At 40.1% G+C, this 20,184-nt stretch overlaps 1 protein-coding gene across 7 annotated transcripts in view; it reads right to left on the bottom strand.

Annotated features, from left to right (window-relative positions):
* Positions 1-20,184, bottom strand: part of RALGAPA2 (Ral GTPase activating protein catalytic subunit alpha 2) — a 341,673-nt gene that overhangs the window by 97,308 nt on the left and 224,181 nt on the right. For 6 of the 7 annotated variants that reach the window (XM_027624203.2, XM_027624204.2, XM_027624200.2 and 3 more), the window contains 5 exons: positions 16,902-17,673; positions 16,001-16,072; positions 11,331-11,454; positions 9,429-9,584; positions 3,216-3,374 (listed from right to left, as the gene is read on the bottom strand). In XM_027624203.2, coding sequence (XP_027480004.1) covers positions 3,216-3,374; positions 9,429-9,584; positions 11,331-11,454; positions 16,001-16,072; positions 16,902-17,673 — 1,283 coding nt within the window. Of the gene's footprint in view, positions 1-3,215; positions 3,394-9,428; positions 9,585-11,330; positions 11,455-16,000; positions 16,073-16,901; positions 17,674-20,184 lie in introns of those variants that run through there. The other variant, XM_027624206.2, reaches the window with a different exon arrangement.

Below are 20,184 nucleotides of genomic sequence, written 5' to 3'. Positions count from 1 at the left end.
ACATACCATTTCGCAAGTGCTGTGTATTATTAAGAGGAGGCGGATTCTGCCAGGCACATAATTTGTATATTTAAGGGAGGAGTATGGAATGAAAAAGCGAAATATGTTAAATTTCAAAGGACTTGGAAGCAATGCTGCCTGTGAGCTTGTATTACAAATAGCCCTACATTATTACATACGCTATTAATGAGGCCGAGTGAATGAAAGTACATTTTGAATATGCATGACTCTATCCAATGAGCAGGACTTTTGTGTACTGATGAGGTTTTTTTTCTCCCCCTCCTAAAAAAGGATTAAAATCATTCTTAGAGAAGTATGGCTGCCCAGAGACCAGTAAAATAAATGTACTTAGACCAGAGTCATACTATATACAGATGAAATATACAGGTGCTAAAAGAATGCCTTTGACTCCACCTATAATTCATGAAACTTGTGCATAATCCTGTCCTCCTCCAAAGAAATATTCCTCAGTTTCAAGCAGCTGCGTCAATACAATTTCTAAGCAAAAAAAAAAAAAAAAAAAAAAAAAAAGGTTTTGGTGGAGATCCCTAAAAGTAGGCAAGGTTAAATAAACCTTTTGAGTACAAAGCCCTTACTTCCACAGTGAGGAGCACTAGTTAAAAGACTGGGGAATGGGTAAATTATTGCACCAAATGGCTGAGAATTAATCTCTGCTGACTAGCTGTAATCTAACGAGGCGTCTGTGTCCCAGGGAGCCCGCAGCATGTCCCTGGCGGTATGTGCAGTGTGTCGAGTCTGCGTGGCACCCTTTGTCCTCGCTCACAGGCGGCCTTTCCCCTCATTGTCCATAATATCCTCATGCATCTGGGACGCGTGGAATGCATTCATACTAACAGACTTACCATTGTTTTCTCTCAGAAGCTTTGTTGAGCAAAGACTGCATCACGGTTACTGATAATTATATTGCTTAATTAATCAAGACAAAAAAAATTTGCAAATCATTGCCTGGTTGCCAAGCAGGGAGATAAAAAATGACAACAATACAAGCTGAAGCAATATAACAAAAGTAACAGCTATCTGATCAGAAATTCTTATATAATGAAGCTATTAATGCTAAATCGGTTAATGTTAACATTGCTCCAGGTGTCTCTACTTAGATGCAAACAAAAAGGCTAACATTATGGATATAAAAGGCCAAATGTTGCCATGGATTCTGTAACCTGATAGAGAGGACAGCCTTTTCATTTGATTAGGGAATGCAATTTAAATACCAGGGACTGAAGCCAAACAAACAGACTTTCCCTCCACAAGCCTCTTGCATTCACCCTGGGGTCAGTGGTTGGTGAACAAAAGGTCAGCCACACTTGCCCTGGAAATGTCTGGATTAATTTTATTACATTGTAATGGTTTGTACTTTAAATGTGGGGATAACACTAAATTTCCAGTTGGCCATTATTCTCTTCTTCCCTTTAGGCTTTTTGAATTGAAATATTAAGACACCGATTTGCTCAAGTCATCTTGTCAAAATTTATGACCAAATTTATAAAACTTACATACATTTTCTAAAGAAATTTTGAAAAGTTATGTTAATATGTGCTTTCACGTGTTAAAAGTGTAATACCTATTAAAAAATCACTTTTTAAGAAAGTTAAAAGTGTCACTTTTAACACTGTGAACTGAATTGAAATACCTTTTATGTTATTTACTACAAAAAATAAAGGCGACATTTTTAGGATGGTAAGTGACATTTTAGAGGGCCATGTTGAAAATGAACTAATAAAACCAGTTAATCCATACTAAATAATAAAGAACCACATTTTGCAGATTTGGAAGCTATAGGACACTAAATCTGTTGGTTGTCTAATATAAACATTTTTAGTTTAATTCTTAAAATTAGTGTTCTTCCTGGACAAACACAAATGCCACTAGCACTCAGAGACATTTTCTTATACAAGAGTGAAAATTTTACACACACACAAAGACATGAATCAGAAATAACACAAATATTTAGTATGAAGAACTTGTGGCATCTTCACTCCCTGAATAGAAAAGAGGGTTCCCTTTATGTCAGGCTTCTCACCAGCCAGAGTGGGGCTTTTCTGAATTCAGGAGGTGACCCACACTGTGTCTAGTCTGAGAAATGATTCATTATTTATTCTATTTTCATGTAGTGACTGTAACTGAAAAATTACTAGCAATGGTAATAATAACAGCAACAACTAACACTTAAATGGCTTTTATTCTGAGCCAGCCAGTGTTTGAAGCACCTTTCACTTCTTAGTTCATTTAATCTGCATGATTTTAACACTTTTGATTATGCTATAAATCCCAGGAAATCTCAGTTACCTATTATTTTAAAGCTCAAAAGTAGAGAGTATTTAGAATGGTAACTTTTAGCTCCTTCAAGAGAACAATTTGGAATGAAAATGAAGATTACACTTAATACCAACCTAGAGCACAAAGTCATTTTCTTGAGGAGTGACTTAACTATGCTAAACGTTTAATTAAAAACTTAAAAGCAAACCCTTCTATTAATAATTCCAACACAAAAACAAGTCACTATACAAAGCACCACTAAAATACCACTAAAGGCATGGCAAGGATCGAAACCGCAGCCAATTTAGTACACGGCACATAACCATTGGATTGTTCCAGCCATTCCCATGATCAATACCAATTGACGTGGCTGCATTGATTCTGTGGCAAGGTGCTTCAGCTGCTAAAAATCATCACATAGGCGGGCTGTGCTACAGAGGCCTAGTCTTCTTCACGGCCATGCTCGCAATCCTTCAGGATTGACCCCCATTAGCAGCAGTCAGAGGCTCGATGAGCAGTGCCTGTTTGTCACGCAAGGTCGAATTCTATACCCACAGCCATCCACAAAATGCTAGATGTGACGGGGGTTCATTCAACTCTAATTATTATTAATGTGTTCCAAATTTAAAATTATCGTTTTTTAAAATTAAAAAAATTTTAAATTCAAAACATTTAAAATACCATTCATGTCTTCACACAATAATTTCCAAAGAGTCTAGACATAAAAATACAGAATTCTGTGCTCCTGAGGAAAGATACTCTGAAAAATCCCAATTCATACTGAATTTCCCTATAGCATGTGTAATTCAGATATATGTGAGACATTAGCCAGTTGGAAAAAAGTCCTCCTTAACATATTTATACCACTGTTTTTCAAAAACAGTGAATCATGTGGCAAATGCTATATCAGTCAGACTGATAACGTGGTGAAAACGTACCTCGGGTTTCTTCGTGATCGCGATAAAGAACATGTGATTCTTCACTGGGTAAATAATGATTGAAACGTCTCCGAAGGCGGTCGGGATAATGCCCCTGCGGTAGTCCCTGGAGTGTTCAGACCAGACGATGTGGACCTCGTCATTCCCCAAGTGACGGAGCTGCAATGGCCAATTGGCTCTTTATTAATCAGAGTGATAACAGCAGTTTATGAGGGGTCGTGGCTTACAAATTGAATTATAATACTCAGAGGCAAAAATATTTCACTACTCAAAAAAGGTATGACACCACTGTCTTCTATGAAGATTTAAAAAACACAAACACATGAAAACACTGCTTATTTTCTATGAAATAAGTGGCACTGAGATGATGCATATAAGCATGGCAGGTACATTATTGCTGGAAGGGGATGAGACCTTTTCAAGGATTTTTTTAAATTGAATTTTACTCCTGGTATTAAATCCTTATGCTTTATATTGCTGAGCATGTCTCCAAACAATTAATGACATGAGCCTTTTATTCCATATTACAATAGAGCTTCATAAGACTCTTAATTCAATGGTTAAGAAAAAATATGAATAAAAGAGACCAAATACTACTATAACACAATTGTTACCAAATGTATAAAAACTAGATTTGTGATAAAGCTTTAAGAAAAAGTTCATATAAAATTACCTTCATTTAAGAAATTAATAAGTATTACTTAAATTTAATAAAAACACTAGTAACTAGCATTCAGAGATTGCCTTATTATCCAGAAAGTATGTTCAGATGTATTGTTTTGCTTAATCTTTCCACTAACTCTCTGAGGCAGATGACATCATCTTTGTGCTATCTGACAGGGAGGAGATGGGGCTCAGGAAGACAAAGGCACCACCTGACCAAGGTGTGCAAACAGCAAGGAGCAGAGCGGGCCTGGAAACCTGGGCTGGGGCCTCTAACTTAGTGCCATTTCTACTGTTCACGGCCATTGAAGTCGACACCAAAAGCCATTTGTGCTGTCACAGCTCAAATAGTGTAGCCCACTGTTTTTGTCATTTTATAGACAAAGACGCCATAAAATCCAAAAACAAGCCAGAGATCCCTGGCATCTCTGAGGAGGGCTTAGCATGCCTCCAAGGAAGGGACTCTTTGAGACTTCCTGGGCCGAGCTCTTCAGCCACAAGAACACCCTTGATGAAGGTCCTGCATACCGACTGCACATCCCAGGCAGAGAAAGCCCCGCATGAAATTGTCTGATAAGCCTGAGGCTGTGACTAAAAGAAACTAGATTTTAAAGATTAAAGTGTTGGCCAAAATTGAAGTCCTACAACCATAAAGGCTGACTGGTGAAGGCGCTTTGACACCTACTGAAAGTCTGAGGTTTGGTTCTCTCACATGCTGCATAAGAAGAATGCTATCTACCACCAAAAAAAAGTATTTCTTGTTCCCTAGCTTACAGATGAACCCTAAAAATGACTAAATTCAGAGGCACTGTTAATAAAATAGCAATGTTACGTCAAAGGTAATGTAGTTTTGTATTAAAATACACACACAAAAAAGGATGCTCTGGAGTACCATGTATTTAAAACACGTTAGCATAAATAAAATTTTCTTTACAGACTATTTGACCACAAAAGAAAACTCTGAGGTGACCCCAAAATGGCCTCTTTTCCATTTACAAGGTTACAAAGGAAGTTGGCTTGTGGCAATGCTTTCCTATTCTTTACTCTTTCATGCTTCTGGGAATGACTGTGTAAGTCAATTTTTTAAAAAGACTTACACCAGTATCTTTGTACTACTGTGAGGTACAGGTGCGATTGCAGGTAACCCCTATGGTGAGGGGCGCACGATTCAACTGTGTCTGAGCTTGGGTGCTGTGATAAATGCAACTGTGGGTGTTGAGCACAAGTCATGATGATCCAGAACAATTTAATGGCGTCTACAACTTTCTAAGTGTAAAATTACCCAGTACATCTTTCTTCTTCTTCTTCCCCTCCCACATATAAAGGCTAAAAGGGTAGCAGGCAAAAGGTGTAGCCAAACCATTACCACCATAAATAGTTAAAAGAAAAAGAAAGACACCAAGTTCTCATAGCAACACTGAACGTCTCCCTCTATTCCTCTATTTCCACCTCTCTTTCTTTTCTCTTTCCTTTCTAATAAAACATGCTAAGCTCTCACAACACACTCCTGAAATTCAATCTTTTTGGAGAGAAAACATGGTAGTCAGCATTACCAGCAACAAACACAATAAAGGCAGGTTTTCAAGGGATCTGTACCTCTGAAACAAATAATACAATATATGTTTAAAAAAAAAAAGAAGAAGATAGCAGGAGGGGAAGAATGAAGGGGGGTAAATCGGAGGGGGAGACGAACCATGAGAGAATATGGACTCTGAGAAACAAACTGAGGGTTCTAGAGGGAAGAGGTGGGGGGATGGGTTAGTCTGGTGATGGGTATTAAAGAGGGCATGTTCTGCGTGGAGCACTGGGTGTTATGCGCAAACAATGAATCATGGAACACTACATCAAAAACTAATGATGTAATGTATGGTGATTAACATAACAATAAAAATTTAAAAAAAAGGGAAATAGAAATTGTATCAAATTGAGACTTGGTGGTGGGGGGGGGATTTAGCCGAGCAGAAGAGAATTGTGACAGTGGGACTGCCCTCACCCTGTCAAGAGAGGCAAACTGCCGGGTGGTCATGCTGTGCCCCTTGACATAATGCTGGCACAAAAGTCGCAATGGGAACAACACACCTACTACACACCTTCCAAATGTGGGGCTATCACCTAACGCCAGCACCCTAAAACCTGTGATGGCTCCTTTCAATCCAGAAGCATAAGTTGCTCAAGGCATTAACTCTGAGGTAATACAGTGATTACTGAAATTTTGCAGTTACTCTCCCTTTTCTCAATTAGGTTCCTCAATTATATAATCCACGTAAGTCTCTCCTAATTCTGTTTGGACTGTTCTCAGAACCATAGCAAGGGAGAATAGTATCACACAGACAGACACGTCCTCCCAGTGTGGCATTTCTATAATTAAGGAAAAGCTATTTCTGTGTGGTAATGATACAATATTCATCATCTCAAAGCTGCTTTCAATGTCATGTGCTCCAGATCTCTGGACAAGTCACAGTTTAATTGGCTAACTCACAAAACTAAGGGCTAAGGCCACAGGACCCACTGACTGGTAGATCTGGAGCAGAGAGCAAAAACATGCCCTCTTCCGCCTCAGACCAGAACATAAGCAGGTGAAACAAGTAAAACTAACCCAGCCAAAATGTCCACCATGTCAGAAGAGGAAGGAATACTCTGGAAGCTTCAACGTGTTGCTCAATTTAAAGGGGATTTCATTACAGAGATGTCATTTTGTGAGTTCTGGAGAATTCTGAGTAGAGGCCCCCCCATCTGAAATCCACCAGTGAGTTTGTTGCATACATGCAAGTCAAGCTGGTATGACTCATGTATGATCTGCGAAAGACCGATGAGTCTTGTCCTGGGATGGAGCTGTTATTCACACCAGCTACAGTTTCAATTGCACAACAGGCTCCAGAATGCACGGATGCTTAACAGGCTCAGAACAAATGCTTGCTTCTTCAGTCTTAAGAAATCAACCCCATGTCCTGCCACTTCTCGTCCTGACAGAGTTTCAAAGTCCCTCGCCTGAGCCATTCTGCCTGCTGCTGCCAGGCGGCACGCACTGGTGACACTGGTCATGGTACACACCTAATAGGCTGACCTCCTTTCCCGACTAATTGCATTACATCGCCAGCTGGCTCCAGAAGGAGTCGTCTGTTTGATTGAAGAATTCCTGCTCCTCAGTAGGCCCGGCTGCTACTTTTACTAAGTAACAGTCAGGCCTGACATCCCCATTGTTCAGCTGACAGTGTGCCCATCCTAAAATCTAAGTTTTATTTGTAAATTAACCAAGAAACTTCCTGCCAGAACAGTGCTGCCTGGAGACTGATAATGTGGGCCTTTCATCCCTTTTCACTTGTACTGTATCACTGCCAATTTGTTTTTTATGTGGCTGGCCAGCCTGAGGCTATAAAAGCCTTGTAAGACATAAGTGCAATTATAGTCCTGGAGTCAAATGAATTGGACAAATCCAATAGCACAGCTCTGTCCCCACTCTGCAAACCCCTACAGCAGTTAGATTAGCTGTGAAAAATCTAATCTAGCTAGAGCTAACAAATTTCTGCAGTGAAGGATCAAGAGTTCAATATGGGGTTGCAACCGGATTGCGGAATTGAAAAAGTGCCCCCATGACAGGGGCAGAAGAGAGCATGAATCACTTTAGAATTTTGCAGCTCATTTTTAAGCTGTTAGGGACAATTTAGTTAGAATAAGACAAGGAACTGTGGGCTGCTGTTACTGTGACTGATTTTTAGTCTGGCTGTGAGACATCCTGATAAAGAGAGTTTGTCACTAATGATGCTAAATCTCAGAGCTGCAAAAGGTATCAGCTGAATTTTGATTATTACAGTAGGGAATCTTTCAACCAGGCCAAGCCTTGCAACATTATTTATAGCAAGGCGTTTTATCAAGAAAACATGACGTCTTTTCACAAAAGAAAAAAAAAGAAAGAAAGAAAAAGGAAGAGGGAAAAAAAATAAAAGAATCCTACCTAGGAAATAATTTTTAAAGATATTTTAAAAATAAACATATTAACAAAATAGTTCTCAGTCATAAAAAAGTCATAGAATATGGCAACATATTTGCAGATTAGCAGCAATTTACAAGGTACTGCAAATAAAAAGAATGTGGAAGGCTTGCCTAAGGTCTTGGTAATCTGAAACAGAGCCAGGTCTTCCCTTCAATAAGAATGTCGCCACCGGGATGGCCATCAAAACCTAAGACGGGGAGGCAGCTCCTCTGTGGCTGAGAGAGGCAGCACACAGCCATCGTGCTCTCTGCACATCCCAGGCACTTAGTCACCGTGAAAGTTGTCTGTGATTGTGCCGTGACCCAAGTTCTAAGGTCTTACGAACACCACTGCCCACGATATAGGTGGTCTAGATGTCTGGGGCTACAGTGATGAAAAGGCAAAACTGCAGAGAAAAGAGAGGAGGTGGTAACAGTGGGGCCCACTGGCCAATATCAGTCACCTCTTAATGGGGTAGGAGAAATAAGATTCAATTAGACCAGTGGGCAATGACGAGGGCTGATATTAGAGATCTTACACCAGGCACCATGCTAAGCAGTTTCATGGGCATTATCCATTTACTTCACAACAACCCTGGGACATAGGCTGATTTTAATTTCGTTTAGTAGATGGGAAACTGAAGCATGGGCTAGTAACAGTTGAACCCAGGTCTGCCTGTCTCCAGACCCTGGCTATAACCACCACACTAGATCCTCCAATGGCAACCTTAGCTTTTGAATGAGCTGTTTTCCCACCCACTCAGGTCTGCAGTTTTTCTTGCATCCTTGTAGGAAGAGAGTGGGTGTGAGGTAGGGATTCCAGGCTTGCTCGGCCACCCACTAGCAGGCTAGCTGCAGTCGTTCCTTTCATCTGGAAACTCAGAGAAGTGGGTCAGATTTCCAGGCTTCCTTCCCAGACTAAGATTCCTCTTCTGTTAAGGTGCTCCTCACCTCTAATAGAGGGTCGCCTGAGGTGAACATCTTGCAGGTTAGAAAGTTCAGGGCCATGTTCCCCTGGGGAGTTCCTCAGAAGTGAAGGAGGTTCCCTTTGAATTCTAGAGAAAACTGCCTCCAGGGCCCAAGTTGGAAGAGAAACAAGGTCAGTGCCAAAGGTGGGACCCTAGGCAGGAGCACTTGCGCTTGTCATTTTCACAGATATTGCCCACTTGCCCCCAGCAAGCCTGGGAGGTGCCTGCTTTCTCAGCAATCCATCAGTACAGGGTCCTTGCATCTTATGACCTTTGCTAACCCTGAGAGGTCAACAATGTTATTTTCTGTCAGTTAACAGTCAGGTGAGGGAAGATCCAAAATTAACATTTAAGACCCTTCCTTTTCCTAAATCTTAATCTTAGGATCTAAGACTCAAATGACTGATTGCTTTTCATTTATTTCTTTGTCTAGTTTGTGCCAAGCTAGATATTTCAGATTAATTACAACTGTAGCTTGAGAAGATAAACACTGAAATTGCATCCAGAGGAAATCAGTCTTGGTGCATGTTATGCCAAGGCCTTTGATTTGGACTAGGAGAGCCTCACCTACAAACCACGGTGGCTAAGAATGGTCCTCAAAGAGGCTTCTTACCTTTTTGGTGAGTGAATCATCTGAGTCTGATGGCATCCGAGTAGAAACATGGAAAATCACTTCCACAGTCGAGGTAGCATAGTAAGGAGCAGTCTGCCCTGTGCTGCCATTGCGTTGAAGTCCGCCCATGAACCCACAGTGGGTTGAGAGATCCACCTGATGCAGGTAACAAAGAGGAAAGAGTGAGGGTCAACCCTAAATTGTCCTCATTCACCAAGCAAGAATGTCCTTTGTTTTAAAGAAATCTAATTATTTTCATTTTTATAGCTTTCTGATAACAAACAAATGTAATACTAAATTAGACAAAATCAAAACATGAAAGAAACACTCACAATGAAAGAGCTCCAAAATCCTATCAATCTAAGAAAGGCACCATCACAAATTTGGTGCATATTTCTCTAGCTTTTTTCCATCCTATACACACGAACATATGTATACATGTGTGTGTATGTATATTTATATGTATTTATGTACACACACACACACACACACACACACACACACACACACACAGTCTCCCTATTGATGGATTTATGGGATTTTCTGCTTCCTCAAACAGTGCTGGTGTGCTCAAATCACAAGGAACATTCAAAGGAATGTTTTGGTAGGATGTTGTATCAAAGGGTACCGATGTTTTAAAATTTAACAGCCACTGCTAACCTATCTTTCAAAGGGGTTGTTCTGATTTACACCACTACAAGTCTGGGAGTTATCATTCTTTTTTTTTTTTTAATCACTCTTTTTCAAGCTATGATGTAAATGCTCACTTCTTAGTCAATGCCTAGGACCCCCCCCCCCCACTTTTTTCTTAATTTAACTTTTCATGAATTGGTATTCTTTCAGTAAAGCACCTATTGTAACACAATTGAAAAAAAAGCAAAAGAAGAATCTCTTCTGTGCCAAATACAATCAATATGTACACTAATGTTCTAGTCTTTTCTTAAAATTCCAGTTAAGAATGTGTGGTTTAAAAAGTACATCAGTTAAAATGATTAAGTATATTCTACAGTAAATAAGAAGTCACTTTATTAGTAAGAAGGACAATTTATTGGAGTACAGTAACACTTTTAGACTAAAATCTACTTGCCATTTTATAAAGTACATGGTCTTGACCTTGATGTAGGCTTCTCCTGTCCCCATCTTCATATTATTTTCCTTGCTAACATTTATGCACCCAGAGAGTTTCTCACAGCACAGATAACCAAGAAACCAAAACAAAAGTAAGGAAAAGTAAGAAAACTATTTCAGATATGCTGATTTCCATTATGACTACTCTGAGTTCTTTTAGATTCTGGAAATATATTCTCCTTTAGATTTATGTTCCAAGAGACAGATGGGTGTGTGTGTGCGGGCACGCTTGTGTATAAATGTATAAGTCTGTCTGTCAGAGTATCATTTAGCAGAGAAAAAGCAAATTCTTTCAATATCAGTCATCCTGGGATCTCTCTTAGGGAAAGAGATTGGCTGCTAAACCTTCATGGCTACTCTATTCTATTTTCATGCCAATTTTTGACTTCATCCAGCTCTTTCTTCATATTTTTCACCCACCAAGTCACTGATTTCTTCTCCAATCTCCATACTGTAGCTGAAGCCAATGCTTCTCTGCCTATACTTATCTTCTCTTCCCACAAACTGTCTATGGCTGGGTGAGCCGATTTGACTATTCAGTTTGGATAAAAAGCAGATGAAATAACATTAAAGGAAAAGCTAAGGGAAATAAAAGTTCATGTATGAAGTACATGAAAAGCAACTAACAGAAGATGTCAAATTCAATACATTCATCAACTCCATAACACTACCTGTACTAGATTTGAATGTAAAACCTTGTATAATCGATGTCCAGTTTACACACATCCTTAAATAGTGCTGGTCAATAAACAGCTCCCAAATGAAATGAATTACCTCCCATCCAAGTCCGGCAACAAAGTCTTCATATGCTTGGCTTCCTCTTTCATTGGAGAGGATTGAACATTTGTCTTCTTGACCTTCAGCAATGTAAAACACTGCAATTTTGTGCGTTTCACGGCTATAAATTTTTAAATTTAAAGGAGTTAGAATTCTCACATTTAAAATTTTATTTCACTACAGCCACCAGCATGACTCCTAATATAGAGCTTATATTTATGGGGAATTTACTAGGGGTCAGTCACTGTTCTGAGAAGGTTTGACACACATTCTCATTCACTCTTTGCAAACACTACAAAGAGACAAGTAATTATCATCACTTCCCTTGTAGAGGTGGTTGAAAGGAAGCACAGAGAATTAAACAAAAAGCACATAGAGCAAGTGGGAGACCAGGAATTGAAGCAGGGCAGTCTGGTTCTTGAGATCACTCTCAGAACATGTGATATATTTAATAGCATGTTAGAACATACTGTGTGAAAAATTCTCTACATTTTTGGCACAAAAAAATGTATGTGAAAGCATTTCACATAGATATCAGTTGAGACTAGGTCTATGTGACTGCCTACATTTTACTTAACACACTTTGAGAGAAGGATATTGGATAGCTCCCTGACTGGAACTGTGCAATGTGCTAACACTTTATGAGAAACAGAAGCTTCCTCCAAGCAGAACACACTTAGGTACTTTATTTGTGAGGAGATGCACCCACTCTGTGTTCTGACTAATCTGAGGGAACCAGGTAGAGTGGACAGATGTCCAGAGGAACCTCTTAGGCCATAGAAACCCTTCACCCACTACCTCCACGATGGATTTCGGGTGCTTTGCTGTTAAATCAAGTAAACATGATCTGTACTTTGAGGACAGGAGTCCATTTTGCCTTTTGTACATCTACCCTGGTCCTTGGCATATAGTAGCTGCTCAGCTAAATCTCTGCTGACCAGAGACCCAATGCTATATTTAAATATATTAATAACCAACTTCTACAAATTATACCCTATAGTAAAGTGTCAAAATAACTAGACTTTTACCTGGCAATTTGGTGATAGTTTACACATGAAGACACTGTGCTAATTCAGGGCTTTCATCAAGAACCACTCATTCCATGGCCCCATCATCCAAGAGCTTTACTCCGGTCTCTATTTTCTAAAAGTTTGGATTATCACCTGCAGAGCAGTTCCACCTTCCTTATTATTTTTGCATTGCATTCTGAAAAATCTCATAGGGAAAACTATCAAGTGTTAAACAATATGGATATGTTTCTATTGTCTTAATTGTTCAACACCTTAGCACTGTAAGCTGATTAGACATCTATACTGGTGGAATTTGGGCTCTATATTTTAACATATTTGCAAATATTTCCTTCTGCAGGAGTTACGTTTCTACTTAATAAGCAGAATGAAATGAAACTCAACTAAAAAGTCATAAAAAGGAATCAAGGAGGAGAGTACTCTCCTTCTATTTATCTAGGCAGCTTATTCATTCCCCCCACAGTTTATGTAAAAGAAATGTACTTAAGAGAAAAATTAGAAAATATAGAAAGGAAAGAGAAGAATAAAAAATTCACTTATGTTCTTTGCTTCTATGTTGAAATCGCAACTGTTACCATTTTAGGATGCATTTTCACATACAAAAGTGAGAAGCTACTATACCCTGTTTTGCAACTGATAATTTTCACTTAAAATATTTGTGAACACTTTTTTTGTGTAAAAGATGCATAGCATAAAAGTCACCATTTAATGGTTGTGTAACATTCCATACATGAATACACTTTATCCCAAATCCTTGTCATTGGACCTTTAAGTTGCTTCCAGTTTTAAAGACACTGTAACATTATCTTTGATATGTCCTTCGAATACATTCATAGAAAAAGAATCTTGGTCATTGCCCACTTTTAAGGCTTTTGATGAGTGCTGTTCTGCTGCCCCTGGACAAGGTGGACATCCTGAATGCTCTGCCTGGTGTGGTACAAGTACACAGTTGGGGGCACCTCTCTTAACAGGAACTGTTGCTACGAGAAGAGGGAAGTTTTGTGGTGACAGACCCAGGGGACTGATGCTCTAGAGTAGAGACCTTGTGCTCTCAGACTGTCAGAAAGCTTGTCCTCATGCAGTATGGAGCCCTGAAACTGCCACACCATTTATTCCCTCAGTGACAAGCAGGACACTCCCGCAGTCTAGAATCTGACTAGCTTATTCTCAGAGCTGTAATAACTTGGGGGCTTGGATGATGACAGAGATCATGACCTATGACCCAAAGACTGTCTCTTTCAACAAAAGGAGAAAAAGTAGTCACTCAATTCCTTTCTGCAGCTCTCTCTGTATATTCAAAAGTCCTCAGCATGTGATCGTTCGCTATTCTATACATATATCAAGACCATCTCAGGTTTATCTGAAACATTTTTGTTGACTCTCCTCAAAGTCCAAGCTTTTTATCTTGTAGCTGCTCGCAGGTCCTTGAGTCCTCATTAACTCAACATGGGAGCATAAGAGCTAAGCCCCAGTGACTGCCTGACTGATGTAGGTGTGAGGAAAGGTGACCTTTAGCTGTAAACATTCATCAAATTTCACATCCTCCAAAATGTTAGCACCACAGAGAGCCTGCGAGGATCAGACACTGTGTCTGGTCTTATTAGAGCCAGGCTTTTGAAATGATAATTAGCAACAGCTCTTCATATCCATAAGCTGCACCACCAATGCATGAAGGAGCAGGTAATTCAGGAATGCACGCACATAAAATCAACAATTTCCTCTTCCTCATTAGAATGCATTTTTCTTTCTTATTAGGAATAGACTAGAATAGCTCAGTGTCCTTGTGCTGTCACATTAAAAAGCCAAACAAAGAAAAAAACATGATCTTAACTTTCACCTTACCATGTGGTGACAAGAGGTATTAATATTTAAAAGAGGAGCCCACTGTGATTTGCATGTGCGTTCATCACACTTTTTACATCTTCGCTATCTTCACGATATATAGATGATAGTTGCAAGACAGTCTCTACTTTTCCTAAGAACATGCTAAGCAGGAACCATGCCTTGACAGCAGGGAGATAAATTGGTATCAGAAATAAACAGAGCCACACTAACTAAAAGTTGAGGGACAAGGTATGTTCTTACCTACTAACTGACCAATACATGGGACTGTCTAGATTTCCCATATGTAGAGTCCCCAACTCCACTTTTTTTTTCCCAAAAAGAACCTTGAAAACACCCTGTACAATACCTTTTTTGGATATCAAGAAGACACTAAATCCAGGAGTTGGGGTTTTAAGTGAAGGTTAATCAAGGGACAGAGGATTTGCTGATCAGCTCTCCAAAGTCATGTTTTACTGCAACAGCACCCTAGAGAGCTCACTGAATTGTATCTCATGCAACTAAAGTGCATTAACACTCAACAAATTGGCCACAATTACAAGATACCAATGTATTCACTTAATACTAAGAAGCATGGAGTAATTCAGCATATGCTTGAAAAGCTGAGTTTTGGGGCACCTGGGTGGCTCAGACGGTTAAGCGTCTGCCTACAGCTCAGATCATGATCCCAGGGTCCTGAGACTGAGTCCTGCATCAGGCTCCCTGCTAGGCAGGGAGCCTGCTTCTCCCTCTGCCTCTGCCTCTCTCTCTCTCTGACTCTCATGAATAAATAAATAAAACATTAAAAAAAAAAAAAAGCTGAGTTTGGAGCCCAGGTGACTGCTTGTTTAATACTGGAGGGCAAGGGGGAAGAGAGAAGTGAACCCCTGAGTCCTTCACAAGAAACCCCTCGCAGAGTTTCCACAGAGAATTTGGTCCCTATTCCTCTAGAGAAAAAGAAGCATAACAACAATTGGGAAACTGAATATGATGAAGGGCAATGTGAGGAATAATGGCTTCAGGTTTTTCATCTGTAATGAGATACCTAATGATATTCCTCCAGGGAATAAAACAGGAACAAAAGCTATTTTTTAGAAAATGAGGTGTTTTTTTAAAAAAAAAAAACTAAGATTAAACAAGCAGTTTATTCAAGACTTTTAAGTACCTGTTATGTACCAAGCACAAAACTTACTGTTGCCTGAGATGTGTTTGGAAGCACACATTTCTCCAAATCAAAAACTGGTCCTGAGTTCATCTGGAGAATTGCTTCTAAGATTGTACAGATAAGGGGCGGACCTGAGATTTGACCAGCTCTGAGAAGAAGAATCACTACTAGGGAGTTACTAATTGGAAACGCACTGGTTTTAAGCTTGCCCACGTTGTAGCGCAGAGACTACAGCCAGTGCATTGGCACACAAGCACGGGTTAAGAAGTCAGACTCACTTGGTTTAAACAAAATGGTTACATGTGAGCACAGGTAGGCTGTTTGGGTCTGGTAAGCCTCTGTTCCTCATTGGAGAAAGAGGTGGCTACAGAGATTAAATGAGAATGAATGTCCACTGGCTGCCACATGAAAAGGTCCTCAACCAAAGACACAGATTAGATGGGAGCAATGACCTCTTCTTAGCATAGCAAGCATGTTAAGCTTATTCCTCAAGGGGAAAAACACCAAAGGTATGGCATGTGCAGATGTCACCAGATTCTAGTTACAGAATAACCTTTGGGTGTCTCTGTAGGTGTATTCATTCCCGCAGCTCTGTCATCCAAACACACACAATGAGAGATAGGAAGGAAGTGGTCTGATATACTTTCACATACCACTGACGGGAGTCCAGATTTTTTAGCTCTCTCAACAGTTTTGAATTTTTCTTCAACAGATGGAAATTTTTTCTATTAAAAAAAAGAGATGGAAGAAAAGTTGTGTAATCACAGACCAATTCTGCCATTTCCAATCAATCAATTAACAAACCTATCACTCATCCATCCACGTACCCATCCATAACCTTCCTCAGTCATAAAAGATTTGTGATCTGAGCCCACAGAATGAACTCCATTCTCCTTAAGACATTCAAAGGCATCAAAATTCCATGGCATCCCATCCCTACCCATTGACACAGGATGGCTCTGAGGTGAAAGAGTGCTTCACTGATGTGTGTGCGCCTGTGCCTCTTTTCACTATCAGCTCTGCTGTGAATCCCTTCTCCCTACCTCTGCCCTTAGAAACCCCACTCCACTGTCAGGGCCCAGCTCAAACCCACCCCTTCCACAGATCACTGTCCCACACTTCGTATTGGATTAACTGTTCCTCTCAGACTCCTGTGTCATGCTATCTTTCATCAGAGTCGTGCCAAGTCTACCTCCTTCACCAGACCTAAGGTGAGATGGTGGCTTATTGATCTTTGTAGTCCATTTGCATCTTTTGTGCCAACACAAGCAATGATGGACAGAGCAGTAATTAAAACACACACGCGCATGCGCGCATGCACAGAAAATGTCTGGTACCCTTGAAAATACACGAGATGCCTGAAATTCAATCTGTGCATCAGTACAGCACAATTAGTTTCACTTGTAGCTCTAATTTAGCAGTAGAAAATAAGCTGTAAATGCAGAAAGAAAAATCTCCATTTCTATTCTCTGCTTCTCAAATCCCAAACTGAGAACAAGAACACACACACAAACATAATGATAAAGTAGGTGAAGGTCTAGAGAGGACTGTTACCTTCTGTCCCAAGAATTCATCCCCAAGTCATCGAGCAACAACCTGCAGAAATAAAAGGGTCCTTGTGGCTCTACTGGTGAGGGCTGCTCCTGGCTGGTGACTTTCATGGCTGAGTCAGAGTTACACCTCTGGATGTAGTCGTCTTCTTGGGCATTCTGGCGCAAAATGACCTCGATGATTTCCTTCTCCTGGTCACGGTTCATTCCCCGCGGGGGTGGGGAGGGCTCATTTAGATTTAGCTGTGATGGTAAAAGGCATTCAGGACTTGTGTGGCCAATGTTTTCAAGTAATTTGTCGAGGACGTCATCTCCCTCCTCACTTTGAGAAAAATCTTTCTGAGCTCCCAAAGCTTGAGGTTGCCAGCCCGAAATCAGAAATGCAGGATTTCTGCCACTGGGTGCTAAGCAGCCTTCCAATGGTCCATACAAAACCTTCCCGTCCCAAGAGTACTTCCCTGAGATATCCCGCACAATGACTCTGACGTCTGACAGGGTGCCCCCCCGCAAGTCGCCTGCTGGCCCTTCAGAGGGTGTCTGAAGATAGGAGATGAGGGTGCTGTCATTCAGCACAAAGAGCTGCAGGTTTGGGCTCCGGAACACCTCGGAGGACAGCTCAGGGGCCTCGGCGTGCGCGTTGTCATGGTTCTCGCTGACCAGGCTGTGCAGCACGGCAGGGCCCCCACGCAGCGGGAAGTGTCCCAGGTGGTTCACCAGGTGGGCCATCACCATGCGGGCGGTCAGAGGGATCAGCTCCAAACTCCTCCTCTTCCGCTCTGTGAGCCGGGGTAAGGCAACATAGCAGACAGTGGGGAAGGAAGCTTAAAATCTGTACTCGGAATGTTGGATTTGGTTTAGTCTGGCCATTTTTTTCACCTATTTTCTTTTTCGACACTAATTCTATTTGAATTAAAAGTACAATTTAAATAGATTGCTAGAAATAAGTCAACCAGAGAAAGACAATTATCATATGATCTGATATGTGGAATTTAAGAAACAAGGCAAAGGATTATAGGGAAAGAGAGGAAAAAGTGAAACAAGAGAGGGAGACAAACCATAAGAGACTCTTAATCTCAGGAAACAAACTGAGGGTTGCTGGGGGGGTGGGGAGATGGGGTGGCTGGGTGATGGACATTGGGGAGGGTATGTGTTGTGGGGAGCACTGGGTGTAAGACTGATGAATCACAGACCTGTACCCCTGAAACAAATAATACATTATATGTTAAATAAATAAATAAATAATTAATAAATAAATAACTTGATTAAATAGATTGCTAAAAGAACCAACTTCCATGAAGATCTCATTCTGAAAGGGACACTTAAAAATCTGTAGATACAGCAGTAAATGAGAGAAGTTCCCGGTCCTGAAAGAGCTGATGGTTCAGGGAGTTCTGGGAGGCGGAACCTGCAGCTGGAGAGCATCTGGTGGGAAAGGTGGTGGGCTGTGGGTTCAGGCCACAGAGGTTACCCCACTTCCCTCACCGGCGTAAAGGCAGACACTGATGAGGAAATGTATCAAGCCTATGACGTCACAGATGGATTTGAAGCAATCTTAAGATCGTTGCAAAAATTTATGTTTTGTTGTTTGGGCATTTTAAATATTTAACAGAATCTGGTATATTAATTAACTCATGGAAATAGGTTTTAACTGAATTTGCAGTTGATGATGAAATGCCTAAGAGCAACTGACTTACAAAATTTTTAAGGCTTCAAATGTGTAGAAAGACTGACACTAGCAGGTGAAGGTGGGCTCTGTGACATGCTGGCAGGGTAAGGGAGAAGCAGAGAAACAATCTGTAAGCACGGAGGGAGACAACCACTTAAGCTTCAGAGTGGTCAGGGAAATTGTAATCTGCCAAATTTAGAAAAGAACTGTGTGTTAATCCAAGAACAAGTGAAAATGAATTTTTAATTTCAATAAAAAATATCACTAGATAAATAAGGTAAGACTTATACTTTGGGCTTACAGGTTTAGGAAATACTTGGTTTCTAAATTCACAACGGAAAACTCAAATATTAATTAAACACAAATAACTCTAAATTATGTTTTCTGATGCTAAACACCTTCCCTCTCAGACATTAAAAATTCAGTGAACTTATCTATGAAACATCAATTGTATGATGTATAAATCCTAGCAGGAAACAATCAACTCCTAGAGTATATAGGAACCTCGGTGATGACTAATGAACAAGATCGTCCTGACTTTTCATTGAATTTCTTCTTAATTTTTGCTATTCAGTGAACAAGAAATCGCTGTATTCAACAACGTAAAATAAAATCTCACATGAAAACTTGAGTTTTCATAAGCAAAGTTCATCTACATCCATCTCTGACATTCAACTGTCCTTCTTGACCCTTGTAGAAGAGTGTATGATTTCCATACAGCTGAGAAATTTAAACACCTCAACTAATTCCCCTGTAATCACAGTTATGAATGCCTTTGCTTTTGTGTCCATATTAACTTTTTCAAAAGTTACAGATGCTTTTTATTCATGCTTATCATTCCATATGAATATGCGCTCTGTCAGAAATGTTAATGCCCCAAACAACAAAGGCATGGCCAGCTGGGGGTTCAGGAGTCTATGGTGTAAGACAGCACGTGGTGATGACTCGATGGAGCAGGCTGTGGAACGAATGACAAAGGTCCAATTTGGTAAAGCCCAACACAGACAATTACAATTGGAAAAGCAACTTTCCTCTGCTTTAACTTACATAGGTTGTGCTTTCAATTTGAGATACATACAAATTTGTATTTTAAGGAATGTGTTTGAATTCTACAATGGGAGATGAACTAGAGTCACACTAATCAAGTCATAAACCGTGACACACCCAATAAAAACTCCAAATATCTTTGGTATTGAAAAGTGGGAAAAGGAATATTTGTGAAGTAAAAACTGTTTTTTTCCTGGCAGACTTCAGCTGCATCAACTGCCTGTGGTTCCCTGAAAAATAAAGAGAAAATCTAGACTCCATTCACAAGAAAACAATCTCATAACTTCCACAAACTATGAAAAAATATAATCCAAATATTTGTCTTATTTTACTACATTTAGAGATGAAATAGAAAAGCAGTGATTTTAGTTTGTCTTCTAACTTTCAGTTTTTAAAGCTCCCCTCTTCCTTTCTTTTTAAAGCAATTAGTTATTAATGATGAGAAATTTGCTTTTCCTTGAGCTGGACCAGCAGCCACCTCAGCTGTTGGTAACTGAATGTGTCTCTTGCTTGTAACTATTTCAAAGTAGTATTTACATCAAATAGTACGTAATACTGAATGAAAGAGTCACTT

The sequence above is a fragment of the Zalophus californianus genome, chromosome 8 (genome assembly GCF_009762305.2).
Source record: "Zalophus californianus isolate mZalCal1 chromosome 8, mZalCal1.pri.v2, whole genome shotgun sequence".
NCBI lineage: Eukaryota > Metazoa > Chordata > Mammalia > Carnivora > Otariidae > Zalophus > Zalophus californianus.
The sequence above is the reverse complement of the archived record's forward strand: the minus strand, read 5'-3'. Positions and strand labels throughout refer to the sequence as shown.